Consider the following 15,861-nt stretch of genomic DNA (forward strand, 5'->3'; position numbering starts at 1 on the left):
GATACTGTTATCAGACTTCGATATGATTATTTCGATGATAATATATGTCGCAAATGGCGCTCACGTTGTACGCCGGTTGATAAATTTCCGTTGTAAACCTTTGAAGAAAGGAAAAGAAAGGAAAACAAAAACGTGATCTAATCTTTGAAATTTCTAAACTTTCTTCTTGTATTTACTTTTGTTATTTTCCAAACAAATTGTTACATTTTTTCGGTTTGTTTCTGTACATTTTCTCCTCTTTGTAAGTTCTAACCTATTATAACCTGATGCTACTGATTTAATTTAATTTAATTAGTTTTAGTATTACGGCAATTATATAAAAGTAATATTATAATATTATGTAAAAGTAATATCACGTATCAATATATAAGATAATCGGAATCTGACATTTTATATTTTTATTACAGTCGCGTAAACAAAGCGCGATATAATGCATGACAGATTATTGAAAAATATCGAAGATATTTTTGACAATCGTTTATCATGACGAACGAAGACGACGTATGGAATGAACTGGCGAGCATTCCTGCCGATCCTCCTAAAACTAGAGACAAATGTCAGCAATGCAAGTAAGTGTAGCAATATACATGTATATATTGTAGTCGTACACAAGTTGAAGCTTATATAATCCAAAAATTTTAAAAGCTTGTAAAGAAAGAGGTTTAAAATTTTTTAAATTTTCATAACATCTTTTTGTAGGAGACCTGAGAATGCATGCTGGTGCCTAGGTTTACCAAAGCAACGTCTCAATCCTGCATCAAGAATAATAATTTTACAGCATCCAGCGGAAGCAAAGCGTTGTTTACGTACAGTGCCAATGCTCGCATTAGCATTGGAATCAGGAAAGTGCCTAATCTTCAGGTGAGATAATACATAATTAGTCAAATTACAATTAAATTTTCTGTATGCATCTTGTATAAATATGTAGAAATTTATTTTATTCTTCTTTAAGGGGGAAAAAGTTTCCATTGCCTAAACATGAAGGTCTATCAGAAATATTAAATGATAAAAATACTATTTTACTATATCCATCACCCGGAGCTGTTGCACTGGACACACTAGATCCAGTTGGAGTTAATGAACAAAAGGCATACAATTTAGTTTTGTTGGATGGAACATGGCCACAAGCAAAAGTAAATCATTATATATTTCATATTAAATACTGTGTAATGTGATAATTTATTATATAATTTAAATTTTTTTGAAAAATATAAAAAATTGTTCTTTAAAACACAAGAAAAGAATTTATTATATAAAATAAATTATGTTTTTTAATATCTATTTTTTCATAGGCAATATACCATTCAAGTCCAGCTTTATATTTTTTACGAGCTTGCAAGCTAATTGGCGTACCTACTAGCCAATATGTGATAAGGACACAACCAACAGAAGGTTGCCTTTCAACATTAGAAACTGGTGCAAGTGCACTATCAATTTTAGAAGGTGATCCTGAATTAAAGGAAAAGATGTTAGGTCCATTGCATCATTTATGTAGGCAAGTATAACAACTTTGTTATGCGTCCATAATTACATAGTGTTTTCTCATGAAATAAATTAAAATTTTTTATAGTTAAAGAAAGAAACTTATACTAATTTGTAAAAAAATGACATCATATATGCATACATTATATAATACATGTATCACAATTATAAAAATCACTTTAAAAATAATTAGTTTGCACGTCATATATAAATTGCATTAAAGTTTATTAATAAGACTATTTCATTCTCTAGATATCAGTTAGAAAAAGGCGCTGTGACTCACCAGAGTAAGGAATTTCTTATCAAACAAAAAAATTATCCCAAATTAATTGGCAAGAGACTTGCCAAACAATTACGTATATTACCAGATAATACTTCGTAATATTAAGACTCATTTTATATATATATATATATATAAAATGTTATACTATAATTATTACAAAAATCTTTGTATGTATTATGTAGTATAAAAATTATAAATATTAATATATATTTCACTATATGATCTTGTCTTCAAATTTCTCTATTTCTATATTTTTCATATCAAAATATATATTTTTTTACATTTTCTCATTTTGATTATTTGATTTTTATGCATCAAGCATTTCTCTATATAATAAACATTTATTAGTCCAATCAAACAAACATTTATTAATATCAACATAACTGAATTCTCATCAATACAATCAAGTATTTGTTAAAATATTAAAATCAAAGTCCACTTCCCCATGTTGTGGAACAAAATTGAACGACCACGAAATGGCATTTCTTCCTTTCATGACATCAAATATCCTATGAAACAAATGTACGCCTTGTCTTGTGTATGGATCCCAGGACATTCGCCTGCCAGGTATCACTTCTTCGATTGGACCACAAGATACTGACAAATCTGAATCTAATTGCCAGTCTACCCATACAGCAACGCCATTGCAGGAGCCATTGCTGTAAAATGAAGAATAAAGATGTTATCATTAATAAAAAATTAATATTTTTTATTTCCAAAAATATTCTGCTAATTGAACATTACTTTCTTTAAATTAATATTTATTTCCAAAAATATTTTGCTAATTGAACATTACTTTCTTTTATATTCAATTATAAATAAAAATAAAAAAAAAGTCTAAATAAATAGAAAATATATTGTAAAAGATATTGTAAAATATCTTTTACATATATTTAATATATATTGTAAAAAAGACACAGACCAACAAAAGGTTCGATTCTTGGTTCAGTCACACGCGCTCTCGCTTTTTATATGCCTCAATATTTTCACAATCTATATTTAAAAAAAATAAAAATACATACCTTAAAATCGGAACCTCACCCGACACTTGAATACGTTCGAAATTTACATTTCGCGTAAGATCGAGCTCTACAATATTAAAAGGCGAAGATAATGCTTTGCAAGGGTACTCCCAAAGTGGCTGCGCTTCTACAGAATTGTCGCTTTTATCGCTAGACATCTGAAAATAAAATGCAATTATCCTTTAGTATCAGGAATAAAGTACGAAATAAGAGAATAAGCTAATAATAAGTTGCGAACTTGCACGAGCCTATCGAAGGAGGATAGATCGAAGCCCTCGCAAATGCCGACGGGGGCTCTTATCTTATGCAGATCTTTAAATTCAACGGCGGCAGCTTTGATCGTCGCTGCAATCGGCATTCTTGCGATGCTCGGCGGATATCTAGAGGCGTGGTACCAAAATATTAGATTTTCCCACGGCACGATAGAACTCAGGAAGTACGGCTCGCCGAAAATGAAGTTGATCTCACTGGCGCCTGGTAGATCATCGACCGATTTGACGATCTTTATCTGCTCGGAGAGTCCATTCGTCCGCACAAACGTCTCTATGGTTTTTTGCGACAGGGAGTTCTGCTCCAGCAGGAATACCTTCGCTCCCATCTTCGCAGCCGCGAGAGCCAGTAAGCAACCGTCCGAGAGGCAGAGACAGACGCTATTGGAAGTAATCTTCTTTCGCAAGGCCTGTACGTACTTCTTATTTCGGGTCATATCGTTTAATTGGCCGATACGCGTCCGAGAGTATGCGATATGTGCATTGCAGTCGCACACAGGTCTCGGAAAATCCGGAATCTTATCTCTGTGAAATAAATTTTATTTTCTATAAATACAAATAATATATAAATTAAAATAGTAAAAATCGAATTATAAAATTATTTTTTTTAATTACAAAAAAGAATTAAATAAAAATTAATTAATTAATAATAATTGATTTAAAAATATTTTTATGAAAAACACAAAAATATAAATTTAGACAATTTAAATATTATCAAAGAAATGGAAACTTACACAGGTTCTTTCAACAATTTAAACCAGAAGGAGTACTCATCGTGGTAACCGACGAGATTAACTTCGACATCGCGTATGATGAGCATTTCTTCTGGGAGATAATAGACAGCCTGCATCCAATGATCCCTCCATGGTATTGACTCTGCCATCTCTTCTAAACGTAATTTATCTTCCTTTATATCGTCAGGTACGTTTGGATGTTCCCATACAGGTGCACAACTCAACAACACCTACGAAAATGATACACAGTATAAAAATTACAAAAATATGTAGAAAAAAAATTGTATCAATAATATATCAAGCAAATTCATTACTTGATTATCCATATCCATGTTCAGATCCCACCACATAAAAATTGCATGTGCAGTTCCACTTGCTATCGATTTTGCGCGTAACAATATTTTTTCATTGTACAATAAGGGCTCCTTGCCAGACCAGTCAAACCTGAAACATATTTTCTGCATTAATAAAAAATTATTATAAGAATTTAAAATTTGAACAAGCAATTCATTACTAATATATAACTGTATATTTAAATACAATAGTGTTTTTAAAAAAATGAAAATTTTTTAGAAAAGAGCTTTACCTGAAAATAGGTTGTGGTGGCAGTAAAGGCACAAAAGCGTCGCGAGGGAGACGAGACAGTTGTATATCATGCACCGCTGCAGCGCCAGAGCATGCTTGAATAGCTGCTGGAGCATCAACCAGCATTTCTCCATTCTTAATAGGCTTCACTCGATTCCAACCACAGACTTTTGAGCTTTCGACTACTTGTGCCCACACTGTTCCACTGTGTGGCACAACTATGCTACCTTCCTGATATAAAAACAAAATCAATAAAGATTTTAAAACAATAAAATTATATGCAAGCATTTTAATTACTTGAATTACATTACCTCGAGAAGGACTTTGTGAGCATGACGAAACGTCGATAACGCTCCTTCGCCAATCAATTCTGTGTCGAATACTTCAGTGACTAGAATATTCGCTCGCTTTGGCATATCACCATCTTTTCCGATTGTCACCTTCGTAGAATGTTTACGAACCAACTTAATTTTGTTTTCGAAACCGTTCTCCTTTATTACTTTTGCAGCGCAATTAGCCATTGGTATGAAAGCCTGCAATGAGATATATTTTTGTACAGGCAAAACTTTGGAAAAAATGTTAATTTTTTTTTACCTCACATGCTGTTACAGTGTCTGCTCCACATCTTACTGCCATCATCGACAGCAATCCTGTCCCAGTACCTATGTCAAGCACATTAGCCTCTTGACCTGCTTGATGCTTCTTCTCAATAGCAGCTTTGAGGGCAATATAATATTTCTTGTTCTATCAAAAAACAAAAAAAAAACATACATACATATACATATGTGAAGAATATTTTAAAATTGCTAGTTAAAGAGTTAATGTCATTCAATTTTAAGAATATAAAGCAATCATAAAAAAATATTTACCCGCTCGTGATCATGTAGCATGTCTGCAAAAGAAGACCTAGCCACTTCTTGATGATAATCATAATTTTCATCTTTCTTCTCCCACGTGGCAAGACCAGTGAGAGGATTTAAACATTGTGTAAATACACTCATGTTTTGTTTCAATAATAATTTTATCAAAGATACTCTTAACATCCAAAACACAAAGCCAGATAAATAGAAGAATTATTTAAATATTTATGTGATAAATATTTGCTCTCATTCTATTTCAATTCTTTGTACCTGCAAAAGAATAATGATTTATAGCTATATAATATTGTAAATTAAATCTCAATCATTTCATTACAATTTATACATTTTTTTTATCTTATAAAGTACTTATTCTGAACCAAATTACAGCTCTTGTATGAAAACTTACTGACAATACATAGGACGAACTGCTACGGATAACAATGATAATACATTCAGACTACCACGTATGTCTTGAATTGTCAACAATTTATGAGCTATTAATACAACTTTATTTTCTCTCCATTCCAATGTTCCAAAAACTTTAAAAATACGAGACTTTTCCTGCAATGTAGCATTGTGAGAAAATTAATTCAGACAAAACAACTATTTTCTTATAAAGGCTACTTTATAAGAATTATAGATAATCTATAATTTATGACAAAATTAAATAGGAATTTATTTTCAATTTTATTTGCTATATATAGCGTAATATGTATATTTTACACATGTATATATTTTATTTCCAATGTTTTTGTATTATACACAACACAAAAAATTATAAATAGAATTCTGTCTCAAAATTTTGTTGTAAATTATAGATTGTTAAAGTAACCTAAACAATATATTTTTATTATACAATAAAATAAAATTAATAAACAACAGATTACATCAAAAGAAGAATATAAACGATATAAACGAGAAAAAGGAAAAATGCTATTGACAAATATGTGAATGTTTTATTTGCTGAAATAAATTTTTTAGAAAATCAATCGCTTTACCCATATAGGTATATATCGTCCCTTGCCGTCCTTAAAATAGACGACATCCACAGGAAGTCTCTCCAAGCTAAGGGTGATTTTTGCTTCGCGATCGGACAAAATACTCTGCAATTGGACAACTCGTACTGTGTCGGGAACAATTTCACCGATCGTCTGCACGTTCTTTATATAATCCTCCTCGTAGTTGGATAGAGATACGTATCGAGGAATGTCCTCGATTAAAATAGGAATATATGGTATATTGGATGGTAAAAGACTCTCGCGGACAGCCAAACACGCCGGCCAAGGAGGTTTCACACACACCTGTTCCATGCTTCCATGACTTATGTATTCAGAAAATTGCAGGGGTGAGTTCAAAAATCTTACTTGCAAAATAGAATTCTATTGACCAATTGAAATAAAAGATTTCTTTATTCTGATTGGTCAATTAAATACTACTTTTGACCAATTGGAACAAAATATTTCTTTATTTTAATTGCACAATTAAAAGCTATTTTATCCTATATAATAAATATATTATTTATATTATTTTTACTGCAGAAATTGACAAAAAAATCATCTATGAAAAATGTAGCATTATATGTATCCTTCACAAAAGCATTTAATTAACAATCAAAGAATCCCTCTATTCTGATATATTTAATATATATATATATATATATATATATATATATATATATATATATATATATAAATAAAAAATTATATATATATTAAATTTTATGTAAAAAAAAGATAAAAATTTATTTTGATTTTGTTCTAATCACGTTGAATTATATTTATTATATTTTTGTTATATTCCTACTTAAATTTTCTATTTTTTTTTTCCTTATTATCTTATTATGAAAGATATAGATGTGTAAAAACGAATTAATATTTCATTTTTCTTTCTTCATTATCTCTAACATACAATAGTGTATTATATACAATGGTAATTGTAACTCAAATGTATGTACATATATAGTAAAGTATAAAAGAATACATCCTCACATGTACCATGTGCTTAAAATAAGCAAGGAATGTACATACAATTTGAACTTTATTAATGTGTTTTCTTTAATACTAAGATTATAAAGATATGTACTCTCCGCAATTCTACAATAATTTAGTTTTCATATTTTGAAGATGCTAAATTTTTATCAAATATTAATTTGCAACTTCATAGAAATAATTATATATATATATATATATGTGTGTGTCTAAGGATTATATATAATTATTTCTATAAAACTGTAAACCAATATTTGATGGATATATATTATTATATAATATATAATAATAATAATTATTATATTACAATAAGACTCAGTCTACAATACTTGAAGTAAGTGGGAATAAGCCTGGATTAGCGGGCGCAAAAAGACTATTTCTGGTTTAAGGGCGAGCAAATAAAATATTTTTATTTTCTTATTCCTATTCTTACTTCTTAGTGTAGATGAGCTGTAAGAGCAGTAAAAGAATGTTTAAAAATGAATGCATACAATCTTGTACAAAATTTGATTAAGATTTTCACAAGAGTTTCCAAAAGCTTTCACCTCATGTATAAATCACTAATGATTCGACGATGCTTGTAAAAAGAATGTGCATCACAATGATTATATCTATTTCTTTTATTATACAATAGTCATGTATTCTGGAGTTAAGTCAATCCGCATTGGATCGACGGGATACGATGTCAGGACGCGAACTTTTTGTCCGTCCTGAGTCATGAATTCGATTGTCTGTTCATTATCCGCAATTTCAGTCTGCTCAACATTCTCCAATTGATTGATGGTTGCAACTGCAGTAGCATCAGTATCCTCGTCCTAAAAAATATTAAAAAATTTTATTAACATTCTACTAACATTTATCGTAAATTATATTATTTTAATTAATTTTATTATTTAATATGTGAATAAAAAAATAATTATGAGATTTAAATAAATGTATAAAGAGATACAAATTTGTAGAGTCGATCAAAAGAATTATAAATTAAACGGTTTATTGATATAGAAAAATGGAGAATGGGAGAGTTACGTAAAAGAAACATTTTGTAATTATTTATATGAAATTAAAAATTACCTCGAGCGCTTGGACAATTGCTTCCGCGTCGGCCTGAATCGTCTCCATCTCGTCTTTGCCTACATTTGGGCGTGTCGCAATGCTATTTTCCGATGCGACAGCAGCCTCTTCATCAATGTGGATGTTTAATGCTTGAAGTTGTTGCGCAAATGTTCCAGGATGAACCCTAATGATCTGGCCGTCGTTCAATTGGCTGATAAAGTGTCCTTGAGAGAGAAGCTGTCGAGCCTCTTGAATGGATATTGGAATCGGGTTTCCGTGTTCATCGGTAATCTGAAAATATTAGTAGATTTCTTGGAGCAAAAATATAATACAAAGAATCATCTTGCCTTTTTTAAGATATACTTATAGTGATAAGATTCAAAGTTACAGTAGAGATACGAATATTAACAGTTAAAACTTTATATAAGATAAAACAAATACAAGTTTTAATTTTCGTATAAGCTTTTGAAATACCTATTAATGAAAAAAATAGCATTTATCTTTCTTACTTGCAGTTGTAAATCTGTCTCCAACAGTTCTAATACTGACTGTTCTTCACTATTGTTGGCTGTATTATTTACAATCTTGTCGGCAATTATTTCGTCGTTCTCAACATCCAAACGTGGCAAGAAATTCGCATTTGTCTTTGTCTCGTCTTTATTTTTGATCATGCTAGCATCAACTACATTTTGTCAAATTAATAATTGATTAATCAATTAATGTATATGATACATTAATATCTATAATTATCAAATTAATATAATTGTATACATACGAAAATGCAATGTCCGCGTCTGATTGGGATTATTAGGATCCTGATAGGACACGTAATAAATTTGTTGGATCCCATCAGTAGACGTTTCGTCAGTAGCGATCACCTGTGTCATTTGTTCATTGAGTGTTGATTGTTCATCATTCTCTTGCGAGTTTGGCAAGATTTGCCACACCTCACCAATCGGAGATCCTTCCGAGCCGTCCACGGTTAATACCTTATTTTCCCTATGCACCTGCAGAAATTGATAATTATTACTAATCGTTAGACAGTTGAGTTTAGCGATCTAGGAGAATCTAAAAATGAAATCGTTACAATACCTTTTTGTGCTTTGTCAGATTCGAGCAGTCGGCAAAAGCCTTACCACATAGATCGCAGGCATAAGGCTTTTCACCTAAAAAAATATATATACAGTGACTTGGAATGACATCTGTCCTTCTCGAAGAACTTTTCTCTTTGTAATTATACAGAAATTAAAGTTGGGGAAAAAAGTGTCCACATTTCTGTGGTCTTTACGTTCTCTTGTACATCATATAAATCACATTTACCAGTGTGCAAACGAAGATGTTTCTTCAGCGCCCATTGTTCCGTAAATCCACGATTGCAGTGGGTGCATTGAAAAGGACGTTCGCCTTTGTGCCGGCGCACATGACATTTCCACGTATCCTTATGCAGAAAGCATTTCGCGCAAAACTCGCATTTCCACGGCCGTTCGCCAGTATGTCGTTTCACGTGCAGTCTATACTGCGATGACGTAGTGAATTTCCGGCCGCAAAAGTCGCAGGAATATGGTTTCTCGCCGGTGTGGATGCGCATATGTTCCTGCAAATTGCCATTCTGCGAGAAACTCTTGTGGCATACATCACATTTATATGGCTTTTCACCATCGTGCCACCTGAAAAACGATCCAGTTTTTAAGATACAAAATTGATGTTACATTATTAAATCTATAAAACTTGATTTATATAATATATAGTTGAAAGGAATTTAGGAATTAAAAAAATATAATTAATAAGAGTTATGAATCTAGAATATTTTGCAATAGATTCAGAAATCCTAGATTTTGAAACTTTAAGCATAAACTTACATTGCTTTTCAAAATTACTATAATTTCTGTATAATAAATAACATTCACGCAATTCACCTTTGATGCAATGTGAGACTAGTCTTGTGTGCAAATTGTTGGTTGCAACGATCGCAGAAATACTTCTTCTCGCCCGTATGAGTGGACTGATGATTAATCAGATTCGCCTTGGTCTTGAAACTGGCATTACATGACTTACAAATGAACGGCCGATCGTCTGAGTGTACCAACTGATGCCGTTGGAGCAATTGCTTGTGCTTGAAACTTCTATTACATTTATTACAGACAAAACGACGTCCGTTGTTATGTTCGGCTTCCTTATGATACACGACGGAACTGGGATGATTTAAGACCTTGCCACAAATATCACAGGGAAATCCCTTGTTTGGTTTAGTTTGCTGAAATAAAGATTTAAAGCATGAGAAATTATAGAAAAATTTAAAAAAAGTTTAAGACTATATGAATAATTTTTAAATTATTGTATTATTTCATTGTATAAATTATAAAACGCGAACCTTGTGTGTGGTCATGTGCATCTTCAAATTCGACTGATTTGTAAATTCTTTGTTGCAAACGTTACATGTAAATTTCTGCAGTTCGTGCGCCACCCTCATGTGCAGTTCATATTCCTGTTTCGATTCGAACTGTTTGTCGCATTTTTCACACATATAAACCACATTGCTAGAATCTTCTGTTATTGTCGCTGTAGAAGCATCTTGTTCCGCGCTATGCGCCTCTAATCTCTCGAATGGCTCTTGTACCTCAGTATTTTCTTCAGTAGGATTTGAACTATGCTCAGTTGTCTTTTGATGTGACATCAGGTTCTCCTTACTGTCAAACAGCAGCTTACACTGTGTGCACTCGTATTTGTTGTCCTTATGGAAACTTCTATAAAATAGAAAGTACATTTAAAATATTAATATTTTAAGACTTAAAATTTTGACAATTTTCTCAAGTATGAGAATACATTTTACATCTATAAAAGTCAAAAATTACAAAATCAGAAAAATTAAGGAATCAGATTAGATTCTTAGAAAACAAATAATTTTCTCAACTTTTAAAATTCAAAATCTGTGTACGTAGAAAATATTTACTTGTGTACTATATATCTACTGCGTTGTAGGAAATGTCTGCCACAGAGATGACATGTGAATTTGTTTTTTCGACGACGAAGTTTCGACTTTGATCGTGCTCGTCCACGATTCATGATTACCACTTCACCCAAGTTTTTACCCTCCTGCGTTTCGAGACGACCGATTACTTCTATAAAATATACATGATAAAAATACTTAGAAACTAATTTTTTCACTTTTATCTATTATATGTACCTTCCTGACCATCCTGAATGGAAGTATTTAATGGTTCTTCTGTATCATCAAGCATCTCAAAATCATCGTCGTCTTCCTCATCGATTACGCCCTCTTCCTTGAATATCCTTTCCAGTTCTTTTCCTTGCACTGCTTCCATAAACCTATATAATTCATCATTATCAATAATCATAACTTGCAAGTTTTTATCTTAACATACCTTTTGGGAACTTTGCGTTTTCTTCTGCGTCTACCATCGCCATCCACTTCTTCAACTTCTTCTTCTTGCTTATCTTCCTCTTCTTGACTCACAGCTTCTGCATTCTCTTTTGCAATCTTTACAAAAATATATAAATAAGGAAGCTACATATAATACAGAAAGTAATAAAAATCTACAATTTAAATTAAAGATTACAAACCAAAGATTCAGTCTCTGTTTGTACTTTGGGTGGACGCCCGCGTTTTCTCCTAGGTTTAGTTAAACCTTCCATTTGTAAACTCATTTCATGCTCTGCTGCATACATGGATCCATCTGGCAATACTAAAATAACAATTTCATACATAATATTGTTTAAATTATTTATTATATTATTATAAAACACATAACATCTTTTTATGATATAAAATATGGATGAAAAAAAGATCATATTACTTTTGATAATGATTTGCTGTTCATATTGTTCCTCCTCATTGCACGAAGCCGTACCATCCATTTCTGCTCCTTCTGTTTCAAGCTCTGTACTCTCCTTTTTATTACGTAAGCGTTCTGCTTTGCGCTGTTGTTCGACTTGACATTTCCAGAGCTCACGTAACTTACGCTGACCAACCACCAACAAATCAAAGAATTGTGCAGTTGCCTCCAGCTGAATGTTACAGCCCGGACAAATTGTTTGTGGTAATTTGCCATCATCTCGAATCTTAAAATTAAAAATGTATTATATAAACAGTTACATAAAGATACAAATCACAAACATAAATAATTTGTACTCTATATTAAAAACCTTTCCATTCAGTATTTACATACAAAACTGTGAGACTGTGAGAGAAATGTTCTGTCAGAAGAATAACTATCTATCCCTGAACGTCAACATAGGAACAACATATTCATCATATTCAATATAATAATCTAATCACTGTGTAAAATATAGAAATAATTAATAATCGTGTCGCTTGATGAGAAAAAAAAGCAAAAGGAAAAAACTGACGAACGATTAAACGAGCGATATATGATGAACATTTGATCAGTGCAGTAGGAAATCAAGTTGCAGTCTATTTAACCGGCATTTAAAAAAAAAAAAAAAAAAAAGAAAAAGAGACTCAACAGTCTCACGTCCTACCTTGAGCGGTAGATAACGATTTACCAGCGAGCACAGATCCGACTCGCCTGTCTCATTGGCGAACAGATGCTCGTTGCCGTTGTCTGCCGCGCACAATCGACAGATCGTCGAATTGTACAGATGCACGTCCATGCTCCCGACGATTACAACGGAACACTGGACGCCGAATTCCCTCAGGATTTGTCGAAAATTAATTGGAAGAAAAAAAACTCATACTACGATTTCCTATGGAATTAATATCGATATAAATCGCGTTTTCATTATTATGTGTATACAATATGTCGCATAAATATAAAAGCGATCTGCCTCGGCAGAAATGTTTCGCGTAAAGGTTAGATCGAGCATCCGTTGCTTTTTAATACACCGCTGGCAACATAAATCTCCTCTAGTAACATATCTCAAAATTCCCCAACAAAATTTTCTAGTCTCATGTGTGATTTTTTTTTTTTTAATATTCTACTGGAAGGTTGGCAGCATCGCCGCTTGACAGCTATGGACGGCGATTGGTCATTCATTGTTTTTGTAACTCATGTCGTGTTAATTTTTATTTACGTCATCCAGATCCAGGAATAATGCGGAGAGTTGTTGAAATTTTGTGGTACTCGTTCTGAGATCCCGATGGATTATTCGTTATATTTTTTTTGTCACGATAAAGAGATGTGTCGATGACAAGCTAAGGGAATGTCCTGTAACAGCTGTCAATCGAATTTTTCGTTCTTCACAAAAGACGTAATTCTCGCTTTGTTTGAGTTTTAAATAGGTTAATTTGATACAGTATAATTGCTGCTTTTGAGCAATTCATTTGCTTACTAATTGTTTTTGCTATCGCTTAGATTGGTTGCCCAAGCTGTGGCTTCTCTTCCTGCAGTAAATGTCTCAAATATAAATGCGATATCCCCAATATAGGGAAGAAGAAAGTTTGTGGACGTTGTTACAATAAATTAAACAAAATGAAGAGATCAAGTCCTGAAGATTCAATTATACCCGAAGATTCAATGTCTGATGCGAATTTAGAACCACTTGCACCAATTGACATTACTATGAAGTGAGTGAAATAAATTTTTTACTTGCAAGTAATTTAATTACTATACAAAGCATTTAAAAGAAATGGCATAACATTGGATATTTGATTTAGATTGGATTCATTAGAAAATCCTGTAAAACCTCCAATAGTGATATATAAGCATACAAATCGTTGGGATAAACTTAAAAAGGGATTAGACCCAGCTGACCAACAAATTGTAGACAGATTACGAAAATTGAAAGACGAAGAGCGTAACATTTCAGTGCCTACTATTGATGAGATAAAACAAAGATTAGCGCTGTTGAAGGATCAAGATCCACAAGCTGGTGGAAGTAATGTCATAAATGTATGTATGTGTGTAACATATATACATGTATAAAAAAATGTTATAAAATTATTTAAATTCTTATTATTTTTTTACAGATACATCAAGTAGATACTAGAACAGATCAAGAGAAGGCAGATGATTTAATTCAGGAGTATCTTGCGGAAATGGACTTACCTTCAACCAGTGATCTTTGTAAGGAGATTCAGATGAAAATGAGTTCCTTACAGAATGATGAGTTAGTTACCAAAGTTTCAGCAATGGAAATAGAGGTATATATTTTTGAATGATTAATAAATATACACTTTTATCTCTTTAACGTTATGATTTACAGCCAACAAATATTAATTTTATCTGGAAATATATTCTTGTATCTTTCAAAAAATAATTATAACAATGAATGTAATAATAAATTAATAATGAATTATATCCATAAATATTTAAATTTAATAAAAATAATGCCTGTTATGTTTTTTATAAATTTTACAAAATGTTATCGTATAGACTCCTCCAAACATGGAAGATGAAGATGAAAATGAGGACGAAGATGAAGATGAAAATGATGAAGATGAAGATGAAGATGAAGATAAAGATAAAGACGAATATGAATCTAGGAATGAATGTTTAATATGTTCGCGAACTACAGATGAACTGGACCTGTACAGATGCACAGGCTGTAAAGGCGATCTTTATTGTTCTACATGCTTTGAAAGTTTCCATGATGATTTTGAAATGGAGAAGCATAAAGCAATTCGCTTTGTCAAGCAAGATGAAAAAGATAAATTATCTTCTGCTAAAATGAGCCTTATACAAAAATTATTGACGTCAGATTCTCAGAAGAATTCCCATTGATAACAGTATTATACAAAAACAAAGTATTTTTTGGTGCAGATACTTTTATGTGAATTAAACATTATTGGTTGAACTACAATATTTTGCATACAACTGTAAACTGTAAATATTGTTTACAAACGTACAAAACAAGTAATTTAAAAATTGTTCTACTTGTTTAATGCAAATAATTTTTTTCAAAACTATAAGTACGTAGTGTTCTGAAAATACACTTTATCGCTTTTGGCTGTGTTGTTCTATAGCTATAATAATTATTATTCTACTAATTTATATGTTATATTACTAACTTTCTATTTTAATATTATACAATGGATAGATATATAAAAAAATGCACGTGCATAATATACGAATAGAAATAGGCGTAAGTAAAATATAATGTGAACGTTATAGAAACGTCAATCTTCATAATTCTGCGAAATAAAGTTATTTTGGCTAGTTATTTTATAAATTTTGAAATTTTCCAAACTCTTGTTCAAATTTTAAAATTTAAATTTTATTTACTACTTTTGTTTTTAATGGATTTTTAGATATATATCTAAACACAGTGTATCAAAAATGTCAAACATCTCACATTCATAAATTAAGAGAGAAGAATTGTATTCAAAAAAGCTAGTTGACAACATATAAAAAAAAATTGTATTTTAAAAATATTTTGAAAACTCTAAAAATTAATTTATAAAATAATATCTGCACTATTTTTGTTAATTAAGATAATATCATTTTTTATGTTTGATACATGAGAAAGAATTAACAATAATTTTCTGCCAATTGACATAGTTGTGTTTCAAAGTCCTTGAAATATTCAAGGACTTGTGGAAATATTTTCAAACAGCTATTTGGTCTGTTCTTTTTAGTCGAACTAGTGCAGCCAATTCAGTTGAAAG

At 31.4% G+C, this 15,861-nt stretch overlaps 4 protein-coding genes across 10 annotated transcripts; 2 read left to right on the top strand and 2 right to left on the bottom strand.

The window, feature by feature from the left end:
• The first annotated feature begins 57 nt into the window (after positions 1-57).
• Dtwd2 (DTW domain containing 2) lies at positions 58-1,872 on the top strand. Of its 2 annotated transcripts, none has more exons than XM_072890031.1 (6): positions 58-241; positions 408-569; positions 700-861; positions 953-1,133; positions 1,293-1,495; positions 1,735-1,872. In XM_072890031.1, the coding sequence occupies exons 2-6, from the start codon at positions 484-486 to the stop codon at positions 1,862-1,864; spliced, it is 762 nt and encodes a 253-aa protein (XP_072746132.1). In that variant the 5' UTR covers positions 58-241; positions 408-483; the 3' UTR covers positions 1,865-1,872. The 2 variants fall into 2 exon arrangements, with proteins under 2 accessions (XP_072746132.1, XP_072746133.1); XM_072890032.1 differs by having other exon boundaries at positions 116-132.
• On the bottom strand, positions 1,691-5,775 carry Art7 (arginine methyltransferase 7). 2 transcript variants are annotated; one of them, XM_072890027.1, is made up of 10 exons: positions 5,642-5,775; positions 5,245-5,505; positions 4,970-5,119; positions 4,687-4,908; positions 4,377-4,606; positions 4,105-4,234; positions 3,791-4,020; positions 3,032-3,581; positions 2,788-2,945; positions 1,691-2,424 (listed from the first exon to the last, which is right to left on the bottom strand). In XM_072890027.1, the coding sequence occupies exons 2-10, from the start codon at positions 5,416-5,418 to the stop codon at positions 2,169-2,171; spliced, it is 2,100 nt and encodes a 699-aa protein (XP_072746128.1). In that variant the 5' UTR covers positions 5,419-5,505; positions 5,642-5,775; the 3' UTR covers positions 1,691-2,168. The 2 variants fall into 2 exon arrangements, with proteins under 2 accessions (XP_072746128.1, XP_072746127.1); XM_072890026.1 differs by having other exon boundaries at positions 3,026-3,581.
• A 1,341-nt stretch (positions 5,776-7,116) lies between these two features.
• On the bottom strand, positions 7,117-13,135 carry LOC140664681 (uncharacterized). Of its 3 annotated transcripts, none has more exons than XM_072890023.1 (14): positions 12,777-13,135; positions 12,092-12,356; positions 11,859-11,980; positions 11,660-11,775; positions 11,461-11,603; positions 11,227-11,392; positions 10,648-11,020; positions 10,193-10,530; positions 9,597-9,943; positions 9,369-9,442; positions 9,052-9,283; positions 8,786-8,958; positions 8,295-8,567; positions 7,117-8,038 (listed from the first exon to the last, which is right to left on the bottom strand). In XM_072890023.1, the coding sequence occupies exons 1-14, from the start codon at positions 12,906-12,908 to the stop codon at positions 7,847-7,849; spliced, it is 2,946 nt and encodes a 981-aa protein (XP_072746124.1). In that variant the 5' UTR covers positions 12,909-13,135; the 3' UTR covers positions 7,117-7,846. The 3 variants fall into 3 exon arrangements, with proteins under 3 accessions (XP_072746124.1, XP_072746123.1, XP_072746126.1); XM_072890022.1 differs by having other exon boundaries at positions 11,227-11,395; XM_072890025.1 differs by lacking the exon at positions 12,777-13,135 and adding an exon at positions 12,464-12,690 and having other exon boundaries at positions 11,227-11,395.
• Positions 13,136-13,264: 129 nt separating this feature from the next.
• Positions 13,265-15,416, top strand: LOC140664683 (uncharacterized). 3 transcript variants are annotated; one of them, XM_072890030.1, is made up of 5 exons: positions 13,265-13,505; positions 13,683-13,821; positions 13,912-14,146; positions 14,224-14,397; positions 14,630-15,416. In XM_072890030.1, exons 2-5 carry the CDS (start codon positions 13,727-13,729, stop codon positions 14,975-14,977), a joined length of 852 nt encoding a protein of 283 aa, XP_072746131.1. In that variant the 5' UTR covers positions 13,265-13,505; positions 13,683-13,726; the 3' UTR covers positions 14,978-15,416. The 3 variants fall into 3 exon arrangements, with proteins under 3 accessions (XP_072746131.1, XP_072746130.1, XP_072746129.1); XM_072890029.1 differs by having other exon boundaries at positions 13,266-13,536; positions 13,610-13,821; XM_072890028.1 differs by having other exon boundaries at positions 13,266-13,505; positions 13,610-13,821.
• The last annotated feature ends 445 nt before the right edge of the window (positions 15,417-15,861 follow it).

The sequence above is a fragment of the Anoplolepis gracilipes genome, chromosome 4, assembly GCF_047496725.1.
Source record: "Anoplolepis gracilipes chromosome 4, ASM4749672v1, whole genome shotgun sequence".
NCBI lineage: Eukaryota > Metazoa > Arthropoda > Insecta > Hymenoptera > Formicidae > Anoplolepis > Anoplolepis gracilipes.

Excerpts from the sequence above, each read along its gene's own strand:
- LOC140664681 (XM_072890022.1), bottom strand. The coding sequence starts at position 12,908 with ATGGACGTGCATCTGTACAATTCGACGATCTGTCGATTGTGCGCGGCA. Across the intron at positions 10,531-10,647 it reads TGCACATGACCACACACAAG|CAAACTAAACCAAACAAGGG; the intron begins GTTCGCGTTTTA and ends TCTTTATTTCAG. Across the intron at positions 9,284-9,368 it reads ATCTGACAAAGCACAAAAAG|GTGCATAGGGAAAATAAGGT; the intron begins GTATTGTAACGA and ends CAATTTCTGCAG.
- LOC140664683 (XM_072890028.1), top strand. The coding sequence starts at position 13,458 with ATGTCCTGTAACAGCTGTCAATCGAATTTTTCGTTCTTCACAAAAGAC. Across the intron at positions 13,506-13,609 it reads TTTCGTTCTTCACAAAAGAC|ATTGGTTGCCCAAGCTGTGG; the intron begins GTAATTCTCGCT and ends GCTATCGCTTAG. Across the intron at positions 14,147-14,223 it reads GTGGAAGTAATGTCATAAAT|ATACATCAAGTAGATACTAG; the intron begins GTATGTATGTGT and ends ATTTTTTTACAG.
- Dtwd2 (XM_072890031.1), top strand. The coding sequence starts at position 484 with ATGACGAACGAAGACGACGTATGGAATGAACTGGCGAGCATTCCTGCC. Across the intron at positions 570-699 it reads GACAAATGTCAGCAATGCAA|GAGACCTGAGAATGCATGCT; the intron begins GTAAGTGTAGCA and ends ATCTTTTTGTAG. Across the intron at positions 1,134-1,292 it reads GAACATGGCCACAAGCAAAA|GCAATATACCATTCAAGTCC; the intron begins GTAAATCATTAT and ends ATTTTTTCATAG.
- Art7 (XM_072890026.1), bottom strand. The coding sequence starts at position 5,418 with ATGTTAAGAGTATCTTTGATAAAATTATTATTGAAACAAAACATGAGT. Across the intron at positions 4,909-4,969 it reads ACACTGTAACAGCATGTGAG|GCTTTCATACCAATGGCTAA; the intron begins GTAAAAAAAAAT and ends ATCTCATTGCAG. Across the intron at positions 3,582-3,790 it reads AAATTGTTGAAAGAACCTGT|AGATAAGATTCCGGATTTTC; the intron begins GTAAGTTTCCAT and ends TTTATTTCACAG.